At 40.6% G+C, this 12575-nt stretch overlaps 1 protein-coding gene across 5 annotated transcripts in view; it reads right to left on the reverse strand.

The window, feature by feature from the left end:
- The window catches only part of SLC12A3 (solute carrier family 12 member 3), a 757364-nt gene that overhangs the window by 23188 nt on the left and 721601 nt on the right, over positions 1-12575 (reverse strand). For all 5 annotated transcript variants that reach the window (XM_033941365.1, XM_033941364.1, XM_033941363.1 and 2 more), the window contains one exon: positions 4320-4455. In XM_033941365.1, the coding sequence (XP_033797256.1) occupies positions 4320-4455 (136 nt within the window). The remainder of the gene's footprint in view (positions 1-4319; positions 4456-12575) is intronic.

Genomic DNA, 12575 nt, shown 5'->3' on the forward strand with positions numbered 1-12575 from the left:
AAGAACTTCCTTACGTTTGTACGGAATCTATCCCCTTTTAACTTTAGAGAGTGCCCTCTCGTTCTCTCTACCTTGGAGAGGGTGAACAACCTGTCTTTATCTACTAAGTCTAATCCCTTAATTATCTTGAATGTTTCGATCATGTCCCCTCTCAGTCTCCTCTTTTCAAGGGAGAATAGGCCCAGCTTCTCTAATCTCTCACTGTACGGCAACTCCTCCGACCCCTTAACAATTTTAGTCGCTCTTCTCTGGACCCTTTTGAGTAGTGCCGTGTCCTTCTTCATGTACGGTGACCAGTGCTGAACGCAGTATTCCAGGTGAGGGCGTACCATGGCCCGGTACAGTGCAATGATAACCTTCTCTGATCTGTTCGTGACTCCCTTCTTAATCATTCCTAGCATTCTGTTCGCCCTTTTCGCCGCCGCCACACATTGTGCAGACAGCTTCATCGACTTGTCGACCAGTACTCCCAAGTCCCTTTCCTGGGGGGTCTCTCCAAGTACCGCCCCGGACATCTTGTATTCATGTATGAGATTTTTTATACCAACATGCATTACCTTACACTTATCCACATTGAACCTTATTTGCCATGTCATTGCCCATTTCTCGAGCATGGTTATGTCACGTTGCAGATCTTCACAGTCCCCCTGCGTCTTCACTACTCTGAATAAATTTGTATCATCCGCAAATTTAATCACCTCACTCATCGTATCCATTTCCAGATCATTTATGAATATGTTGAAGAGCACAAATCCAAGCACCAAGCCCTGCGGCACCCCACTGGTGACGTTCTTCCAGTCCGAGTATTGTCCATTTACCCCCACTCTCTGTTTCCTATCCGCTAGCCAGTTTTTAATCCACCTGAGTATTTCACCCTCTATTCCATGGCTCTCAATTTTCCGAAGAAGTCGTTCATGCGGACCTTGTTGAACGCCTTCTGAAAATCCAGATATATAATGTCGACCGGGTCACCCTTGTCTATCTGCCTGTTGACTCCCTCAAAGAAGTGCAATGCATCTACAGCACTAGCCATAAACACCAGGATTTGTTAACATAAGAACATAAAAAGTGCCTCTGCTGGGTCAGACCAGAGGTCCATCATGCCCAGCAGTCCGCTTGCGCAGCTTCCCAACAGGCCCAGGACCTGTGTAGTAGTCCTCTATCTATACCCCTCTATCCCCTTTTCCTTCAGAAAATTGTCCAATCCCTTCTTAAACCCTAATACCGTACTCTGTCCTATCACGCTGTCTGGAAGCTCATTCCAGGTGTCCACCACCCGCTGGGTGAATAAAAGCTTCCTAGCATTGGTTTTGAATCTGTCCCCTTTCAGCTTTTCCGAATGCCCTCTCGTTCTTGTAGTTTTCAAATGTTTGAAAAATCTGTCCCTCTCTATTTTCTCTATGCCCGTCATGATCTTGTAAGTCTCTATCATATCACCTCTAATTCTCCTCTTCTCCAGGGAAAAGAGCCCCAGTTTCTCCAGTTTCTCAGTGTATGAAAGGTTCTCCATACCCTTTATCAAACGTGTCGCTCTCCTCTGAACCCTCTCTAGTATTGCCATATCCTACTAGGAGAAGATTTTAACTGCCTGCTCAATCCTTTGGACTCTTCATTAAGGGAAGGATGTTTGAAGATAACATCTGAAGAGTGGTAGGCCTAACTAATAAGATTCAGAAGGATAAGATCAAAGCAATATGCATTACTATTGATGCAGAAAAAAAGCATTTGATAGAGTGGAATGGGATTTTCTGTTCAGTCATGGAAAAAATAAGGTTAGGATATGATTATAAACAAGGATGAGGTCATGTTATTAAGTCCTGTTGAGTCAGATAATGGTGAATGGAGAAATGTCTGCTCATTTTTCACTGAGTAGGGGTGTAAGGCCTTTACTGTTTGCCTTTGCTATAGAACCTCTCACACAAAGTATACTTTGATAATACTTATACAGGTGGGAAAAACAGATGATAAAGTTCTTCTATATGCAGATGATATTTTGCTGAATGTTATAGATCCAAAAACAATACTAGCCTTTTGGAGGAATTGGATTGCTATGCTCAGTATTCTGGTTATAAGATAAAAAAGGCCAAAACCGAGGCCTCTTGTTTAACACATCCCTAAAGGAATGCCTGAATAATTTCCTTTTAAACTAACACCACATGTTTTAGGTAATTAGGGTCTGACTATCTACTTGTATAACAAGACCTGTGTGTTTTAAACCATATCCCCTTAATACAATCTGTCTGGAAATCCTTAGAGTCCTGGTGAAGACTTACACTTATCTGGGGGGACAGAATAGCTGTTATTAAAATTATAATCCTTCTTAAGTTTCTTTTTCTATTAACATAAGAACATAAAGAACATAAGCGTGCCCATCAGGTCCAGGACCTGTATAGTAATCCTCTCTATCCCCTTTTCCAGCAGGAAATTGTCCAATCCTTTCTTAAACCCCTGTACTGTACTCTGCCCTATTACGTCCTCTGGAAGCGCATTCCAGGTGTCCACCACCCTATGGGTGAAGAAGAATTTCCTAGCATTGGTTCTGAATCTGTCCCCTCTTAATTTTTCCGAATGCCCTCTCATTCTTGTAGTTTTTGAAAGTTTGAAGAATCTGTCCTTCTCCACTTTCTCTATGCCCTTCATGATCTTGTAAGTCTCTATCATGTCCCCTCTAAGTCTCCGCTTTTCCAGGGAAAAGAGCCCCAGTTTCTCTAATCTTTTAGCATATGAAAAGTTTTCCATACCTTTTATCAATCGTGTCGCTCTTTTCTGAACCCTCTCGAGTATCGCCATATCCTTCTTAAGGTACGGTGAAAAATGTCCCAAAATTAGTCTTCATAGACTACCGTAACTACTAATCTATATTTTTTAAACTTTTGCTGTGTTTTAAAGTATCCTTCTGGGGGAGGGTTATGCTTTCAAAAACTATGCATTAGGGACAAGAAACATAGCTTTGTATACTGTCGATGGATTATGCTCACAATAGCTGTATATCTATTCACCCTTTGCTATCACTAAATAAACAATAATAATAATAAAAAAAAGAATGAAATTAAAACTCATTTGGAAGGGTTTCAACCCAGGAAAAGAAATGGTTTGACCTGGGAAGGAAGTGTAGTACACCTGGCTGACCAAAAAAGTCAGAGTGAAGTCAGCCCTATGGGATAGAGGCATTCACATTGGAAAGATTGGCAATGAGAAGAAGTAAAGGGTCATACGAGTAAATCACCTGGTTGGAAATGGGGCCAGGTCAGTTATCCTGGTAAGACTGTTTTCATGTTAGGCAATAAGTATTGGAGGGAAATAATTCCTTTGTGATCTTAGACAGCCATCAGACTATTCAAGTGCAAATCAAATTGGGATAAAACTTGCCATGGATTACAGATTTTGCTTTTGTGTGTATGTACTGTGTTTAATACTGGATATTCTCAGGAGGACTTTCCTCTATCTGGGTCCAGGACCTCAAGTGAAAGTAGATTGCTTTGTCTACCTTAAACCACACCTGGGGATGCAACCCTAGCATAACCCCTCCTCCTGCAGGAACAACATAATGTGGGCAGAGTAACAATTCTATGGACAATGGTGATATTTAGCACTGGGGATAATCCAGGTAACAGTTAGTAACACCAAATATCAGGCCTTAAGTATTTTGGAATGATTTAGATACTAATTTACAAACTATGATACCAATTTTTAAAATTGTTGCAAATCTCTGGATATCTTGCTCCTACAAGCCTGCAAGCTAATTGCAAAGGGGAAAGCCCATGGAGTATCCCATTCAAAATTTGGGGGGCTGGTTAGCACCATGAGTTCTGTACCCATGGACTTTGCACCATAATTTTGCTCTGTACTTCTCAACTGTCATACTTAGCCAGTGATTTTCAGGATACTGAAAATCCATTGTATGCAGATCTATGTCATGCATATTTATTATGTTGATTCCAAAAACTCAACTGGCTAGGTGTGCCTTGAGGAAAGGGTTGAGAAGCACTGATATAGGCAAGGGGAATTCAAATCAAAATCCCTGTGTCCAGCTTGCCATACCCACCCTATCCTTTTATAGCACGGGAAAAAGTACCCAGGCTGTGAAATAGTGCAGATACAATTGACTACACATGGGAGAGGAGCAAACTTCAATTGATGACTTTACACAAGTTACTGTTTAGCTACCTTAGTGTAATCAATTGAACAATGCCTTCTCCATATGAAATATCTTCACCATTACTTCCAATTCTTGATTTGCTTTTAGATGTTTCTTTAAAGGAAAAAAGAAACTCCAACAAAATTATTGCCTGATTTTCTGGATATAGTAAATTTGTTACCTTGGCTTGATTTTTTCTTATCTCCTCATCAGAAATCTTCCAGGGACAGTCTCGCCTTATCTCGTTCACCATGTCTTCATCCTTAAACCCATCATTTAGCCTAAAAGGAGCAATGAGGTCTTCAAACCGCTTTGCACTGCAATGATAGATCAGAATGGCACGAATATCACAGTTCTGCACTACTAGGTCATGATATGGTGCAGTATGGTCTTTGATAGATCATCATTTCAATACTGTGCACCACAATTGACAGCATTAGACATTTAAATGTCTTCATCATTGTGCCTATGATTTTCTCTTGTTGACGTGGTAATTGAATCTTGGGGGCCAACAGTAGCAAACCTTTTAGAATGTTTTGTACCTTCTTCTTTTTTTGCCTCATCCCTAAATCATAATACATTACATTAATGGTCTTTATGAAATGGCAAATTTTCAAAACTGTGCAAGACTCCTCATAAAAGCCAACCTTCCCTTTAACTACTGTCTAGGGAAAAACTATCCAATGAGATATGCACCTTCTTTTTCTCTGATACTTTTTCTCAGCAAAACAGCATGTGTAATTTTGAATAATCAAAGTATGGGACCTATTAGTTGTTTAAAGCACATTTAGGGGCCCTTTTACTAAAGCTTAGCATGTGCTAAAGTGCCATGTGGCCCACAGATAAAAATAGGATGCACAGCATTTAGCATGCATTAATGTCAGTTAGCGCATGCTAAGCTTTAGTAAAAGGGCCTCTAAGTGCTAAAAGCAAGTCTTCAAAACAGCAAAGTGCTGTGAGAGCAGTGTATTTTACCGCCATGTGAACATCCAATGTAGAGGAAAAATAATGAGAAAAACCTGAATCATACAAAATTAAGGAAATAATCCATTATCTTAAGAACATAAGAATTTCCATCTCCAGAACAGACCCTAGGTCCATCATATCCGGCGATCCGCACATGCGGAGGCCCCGCCAGGTGTACCCTGGCATAGTTTTTAGTCCCCATATCACTCTAAGCTTCTCATGAGGAGATGTGCATCTAGTTTACCCTGACCCGTATCACTTTATGCCACTCATAAGGAGATGTACATCTAGCATATCCTTAAATCCTAGAACGGTGGATTCCACAATTACCTCTTCTGGGAGAGTATTCCAGGTGTCCACCACTCGTTGCGTGAAGCAGAACTTCCTGATATTTGTCCTGAACTTGTCCCCCCTTAGCTTCAGTCCATGTCCTCTTGACCGTGTCACATTGGACATTGTAAATAATTTTTTTTCCTGCTCTATTTTGTTGATTCCTTTCAGTATTTTGAAAGTCTCGATCATATCCCCTCACAGTCTCATTGAGAAACAAAATGTGTTGCAACAAGTATAATGTCAATAACCCCCTCCACCTCTCCTCTGCCCCCCCTACTAAAGTCCCTAAAGGATAAAGTTCTAGATATGTTAGCACTAAACACCATGATGGTCAAATTCAACTATCCTGTTTTTGAGAGCTATTAATTTCTCCATTAGAATAATGTGTTTCAGTCTTTGATGCTGACATAGATAACCTGGACATACAGATGATTCAACTGGACATACTGGCCTCACTTGTGTATGCTGGACACTACAGACCTATATTTTCCCATAGCCAGGCCCAGCCTGTACCTTGCTGTCTGTAAACACCTGCAGCCTTTGCAATGCTAACGTTTTTGTCTCCATTCCCTGCTGGGAGGATATTTCTCCAAGGTTCTGCTGAACTGTTATCAGTGCTGTATGACTTCATATGCTAGGCACCCTGGAAAGCCATAAAACTTTTATAATGAGCAAGGATCCCTGCAGGACGATGTGGGTGTAGCGAGATGAGAGAACTTGGTACCAAAACATTTGCTCCCTGTCTCTGAACCAAGTTATGGGAACCAAGCAGCTGGATTGTTGAAAGGTCACCTTTGCCAACTTTCAGCATACAAGGACACCATCCCGAAGATGCACAGAATTGTAAAACCACTAATTAGCATCTACAAAGTGATAAAGATCTTAGCGCTGGAGAAAGAAAGTTCACCAAGAGTTCTCTGTTTCTGCAAGGCCCCCCCCTACTAGGGAGGGGGGGGGTAGAGGTGAGAGAGGCGTGGACTGAGAGGAGGAGTTAGCTATACATTATTTTATGTACCAATAGGGAATTACATAACCAGAATTCGGGGATGGACTTTTTTGGAACAAAGGAAGAATTGCTCTGTATAAAAAACACATGTATTTTAGGTAGAGCCAGAGAGATTCACTTACTTATGCTACGGGGATCTGCTAGCCCCCTGCTAAGCATATGGGTGCAAGTTTTTCTCTCCATTGCATATTCTGAACTGACAATATATTTTTTTTGATATGTCTCTGCTGCTGTAATACTGTAAGTTTTTATACTAACAATAAACGAATATTGTCTGTTTTGGAAGATGCAATGCCGTCTTGTAGTTATTCCAATGAGGTAAACAAAGCAGCCTTTATTTCAATGCCATCTGGTGATAAATAATGTCTTAGATCTCTTAAGCTGGTTGCTATCACAAATTGAGCTGTATAAATACACTTCAACATTTTGCTAATGATAGGATACAAATTTGCTGGATATAAGTTTAATAAGCAAAGTTCCTTAGTGAACTTGATAGATATTTCCACAATAGCAATAATTTCTAATTGAATTTGAATCCAAAAGTATAACATGTGAGGCAGCTTCACCACAAATGTAAAAGAGAGCCAGTCTTTTCACAGTTCCTTCAGCAGAGGGGATCTGCCATCAAGCTATAAAGATAAGTGAAAGTTTGAGAAGTGATTTTGTTTTTACTTGCTATTAAGTACATTGTGATTTATAAGGCAGTGTATGGGACCTTCAACAGTGCTGTGATGGTTCCCAATGCAACCTGCCCTTGGTTTTCTATTAAGCACTGTGGTTGGTGATCTGAGCACTTTACATAAACATTTGGAAATATGTGAGGTTTTTGCACTAATTTGTTGATTTTTTTCAATAGAAGTGAGTCTTGTGGAGTAATTAGGGTTGTAAAAAACTAACACAAGCTATAAATGAACATTAACACTCACTTTCTATGAGATATAGTTTTATAACATTACTTGGGAGAATATGACTGCATGTGGGTGGACCTCCAAAGCAGGACTATCAGAAGACTGCATAGCCACACTGTTAGCTGGGAACAGACTATTTGGAGATAATAAGGAGGTGCCAGCTGTCTCATGGGAGGAGGTAAAAATAGTTAATAAAGCTCTGATTAGAGCACAACTTCATTTAGCAGCTTTGGTGGAATATTGCTGTGTACAAGGGGTTCCAAGAGGTTTAAGGATCTATAAGGAGCTATAAGGAACCCCGGTTTCTGGATAACAATGAATATGTCCGCAATTGGAACGACACATTGACATGTTGCTCAGTAGACCTTATGTTGCTAACAGTGGATGCGTTAGCACCCAATGAACAACAGAAGGATCTTGAATCTAAATTAGAACAGCTGAAAGCAACAGAGGAGAATGAGGTGTTTCAGCAACATAAGCAGGATCTTGATGATACAATGGAAAAATATCGTAATGAACAAAGAGCATTTAAAATAAAATTAAAAAAAATTGCCGGGATCAGTCTAACTTTACAAAAGGCTATATTTACCCATGGATGAATAGAGGTAGTAAGAATAAGAAAAACCGACAAGCAAATAAGAAAGTTATGTTTAAAATGTCATCCAGTGAGTCCTCATCAGATGGCAAAAGTAAAAGTAAACAGAAAGAAGCAACAATGAAAGCTTCAAATGCAGATGTATCTCTGCCAGAGTGTTTTTTAAGAATACAAACTCAAGTGCTGCCCTCGCTACCAGGGGTTCTGGAAGCAGCCACAAAAGGAACATGAATGAAGAAAACGAACAAAAAACAATGAGGGGAGTTTTCAATTTGTTCATGCGTACTATCACCACAGAAGAGGAAGAGGTTCTAATGAAAGGGCTTTCCTTTGTTCCCACTGTGAAGCACGATGGGTTTATCACATGGTCCCATTTATATCATTTTTTAGGACTTTAAGATTAAAAACATTTTTCATGGACCATGCAAGTAGCAGCTCCTGATCATCTATGGAAGGTTTAAACCAGAGAACTAAGTGGATTCCCCCGGCCCTCCCGATACTTCAGTAGCAGCTTTTGAATAAATCATCTTAAAAGAACTAAATGAGATATAACAATGGCAGACAAATGCATTTTATAATTTATCAGCACATCAATATTGTTTAATACAAGAATTAAAAAAGGATAGATCCATTATAATCCAAAGGGTGGATAAAGAGGGAGGAATTTGTATTTATCATAGTCCTGAATAACGAGGTGAAGCATTGCGGCAGTTGGAAGATGAGGAATATTATAGAAAGAGTCCGGAAGGTCCCACTAAAGAGTTATCAATAATAATAGATGATATTCTATTTCAAGCAAAGTATGGCGGGATTATTACACTAACACTAGTATAGGAACAATAAAGCTACTTTAAATGCCTTTTAACCTTAAGTAGTGCTCAGACTCCAAGATGGATCGTAAGAATTCAATATGGGGACAAGCCCCTGTAGAGATTCCTATGGTATCTATCATTGCACCATTGTACAGTTAAAGGTGATTCAAAGCGCTATTTGAAGAGTACTCATATATTTCACTTAATCCATATAGAGAAAAATAATGTCCAACTATAAAGTAACTTCAAAATTGTGACTTCAAAAATAGACTTAGCTTGAAAAATGCCAACAGCGTGAGTTCAGCTGGGTTCTGACGCGTTTCGCCGCCCTGGCTTCCTCAGAGAACCCGCTAAGTTGCTGGAAAAGTTCAATGCAATACGTGTCCTAAACACACAAAAACAAAACATAGTACATGTGAGTGTAGTGCTGAAAATACAAGTAAATTGTCTAATACAATACAACGCTCACGGCGCTGACGGCAGGATACCTGATTCAAAGAGTAATTTTTCTGTTTCCTGTGACGTAAGCGCTCAGTGAGCGCCCGGTATTTATGCAATGGAAGATGTGTCAATCACCTAGTGGAGAAACGCACACCACTCCACTTCTTTGTTTAAACCAGCAGGAGACACCGTCTGCCAGTGGAATATCCAACTTTGTTCATGTTTCCACAGCCAGGCTTGGGCATTTCCCCCTCTGTTACAATGGGCCACCTCTAGAACAACGAACTGTAAATCCTGTAGCTGGTGTGGTATGGCATGCCAATGTTGAACAAGAGGGGCACTCATGTCTCCCCTTCTGATTTTGCTCAAATGTTCAATGATACGTGTCTTAATACTTCTGGTGGTGTGTCCAATGTAAAGCAAATTGCATGGACAAAGGATCATATAAACAACCCCCTGCGTGTCGCAATCAGTGTGCTGACGTAAAAAATACTTCTTTGGTAAACTGGGATGTTGAATGCAGGTACTCTCTGATTTGCTGACAAAATGAGAAGTAGATATGCAATCCCGTAGGTTTCTACCTCTAGAGTATGCAAAAAGAAGAGGTTGTGTGAGACTTTGGTGTACCTGAAGAATGTGCCAGTGGGTATTGATGATCTTCTTTATAGCAAATGCTTTATATGAGTAAGGAAGCGTGCAAACCATCCGATCTTCAGATTGATTAGGAGTGTAATGTAACAAATAAGAGCGGTGAGCATATAAAGCCCGTTTATAGGCTTTTTTGATGATACCATGAGGATATCCGCGTTCCTTGAATCGTTGCCACATATCTCCGGACCGGGTTTTGTATTCTTCCTTACTACTGCACAAACGCCTGAGTCTTAAAAATTGGCCCACGGGTAAATTGTCTCTGATGACGAGGATGATAGCTGTCATAGTGAAGTAAAGTATTCCTGTCAGTTTGTTTGCGATGTATAGAAGTTTCAAAAACTCCCTTATCGAGGGTAATGCAAATGTCCAAAAAAGCTATGTTTGTGTGCGAAATGCATGAGGTTGCACCCATATGTGGCAATGATTCAAGGAACGCGGATATCCTCATGGTATCATCAAAAAAGCCTATAAACGGGCTTTATATGCTCACCGCTCTTATTTGTTACATTACACTCCTAATCAATCTGAAGATCGGATGGTTTGCACGCTTCCTTACTCATATAAAGCGTTTGCTATAAAGAAGATCATCAATACCCACTGGCACATTCTTCAGGTACACCAAAGTCTCGCACAACCTCTTCTTTTTGCATACTCTAGAGGTAGAAACCTACGGGATTGCATATCTACTTCTCATTTTGTCAGCAAATCAGAGAGTACATTGACGCAATCTAAAAGGTCACTTTAAATGTGGGCACTGCACCACTTGTGTGCATGCATTGGAAACTACCTGCATTCAACATCCCAGTTTACCAAAGAAGTATTTTTTACGTCAGCACACTGATTGCAACACGCAGGGGGTTGTTTATATGATCCTTTGTCCATGCAATTTGCTTTACATTGGACACACCACCAGAAGTATTAAGACAGGTATCATTGAACATTTGAGCAAAATCAGAAGGGGAGACATGAGTGCCCCTCTTGTTCAACATTGGCATGCCATACCACACCAGCTACAGGATTTACAGTTCGTTGTTCTAGAGGTGGCCCATTGTAACAGAGGGGGAAATGCCCAAGCCTGGCTGTGGAACCATGAACAAAGTTGGATATTCCACTGGCAGACGGTGTCTCCTGCTGGTTTAAACAAAGAAGTGGAGTGGTGGGCGTTTCTCCACTAGGTGATTGACACATCTTCCATTGCATAAATACCGGGCGCTCAGCTGAGCGCTTACGTCACAGGAAACAGAAAAATTACTCTTTGAATCAGGTATCCTGCCGTCAGCGCCGTGAGCGTTGTATTGTATTAGACAATTTACTTGTATTTTCAGCACTACAATCACATGCACTATGTTTTGTTTTTGTGTGTTTAGGACACGTATTGCATTGAACTTTTCCAGCAACTTAGCGGGTTCTCTGAGGAAGCCAGGGCGGCGAAACGCGTCAGAACCCAGCTGAACTCACGCTGTTGGCATTTTTCAAGCTAAGTCTATTTTTGAAGTCACAATTTTGAAGTTACTTTATAGTTGGACATTATTTTTCTCTATATGGATTAAGTGAAATATATGAGTACTCTTCAAATAGCGCTTTGAATCACCTTTAACTGTACAATGGTGCAATGATAGATACCATAGGAATCTCTACAGGGGCTTGTCCCCATATTGAGTTCTTACGATCCATCTTGGAGTCTGAGCACTACTTAAGGTTAAAAGGCATTTAAAGTAGCTTTATTGTTCCTATACTAGTGTTAGTGTATTAAATGACCTTTAGGAACTTTTTTCTTTTGAATTTTTCCCAGTCGTTCACATTGAGATGGCGGGATTATTATACATAGAGAATATGGTTTTCTAATGCAATCTAACCCACGGATTCCAGTGATTTATTTCCTGCCCAAAATTCATAAATCTGTAGTTTCTCCCCCTGGTCGCCCTGTAGTATCAGGAATTAAGTCTATTTATGAACCTTTATCACAATATGCTGACTTATATGTTAAACCCTTTGGGGCTCATAATAGAAACAGAAATACACCTAAAAATAGGCCTAAATCAGCACTTGGACGATCAGTAAGGCAAGTTGTCCAAGTGTCTATAATCAAACCGGGTTTTAGACGTGTCCTTAAAACAACTTAGTCCTTTTCAGAGCTGCTGTATGCCCAGAGCTAAAAAGGGCATTTTAGGAGGAGTGGTGAGGGCTGGACGTGGGCCAACCTAGACTTAGTCGTACTGCAAGTATAACTGAAAGTTTAACAAGTCTGCCCAGACGGAACTTATACATAGCAACTTAGGCAATTGAAAACCAGGTCTAAGTGCCCAGAAGGGATCCAAAGTGACCAGAAAACCACTGCAAACACAAAGTACAGTCCCCCACACACTCCCCCAGTAATCACTGACCCCCACCATAAAAAATTATAATATAAACTTTACATATCTGAACATAAGAACATAAGAAGTTGCCTCCGCTGAGGCAGACCAGAGGTCCATCTCGCCCAACGGTCCGCTCCCGCGGCGGCCCATCAGGCCCATTGCCTGAGCAGTGGTCCCTGACTAGCTCTATAACCTATCTCTACTCATAATTCCTATAACTTACCTCTACTCCTATCCCTATAAACCTACCTCTACACCTATCTATACCCCTCAATCCCTTTGTCCTCTAGGAACCTATCCAAACCTTCTTTGAAGCCCTGTAATGTGCTCCTGTCTACCACAGCCTCTGGAAGCACATTCCATGTATC

The sequence above is a fragment of the Geotrypetes seraphini genome, chromosome 4 (assembly GCF_902459505.1).
Source record: "Geotrypetes seraphini chromosome 4, aGeoSer1.1, whole genome shotgun sequence".
In the NCBI taxonomy this organism is placed as follows: domain Eukaryota; kingdom Metazoa; phylum Chordata; class Amphibia; order Gymnophiona; family Dermophiidae; genus Geotrypetes; species Geotrypetes seraphini.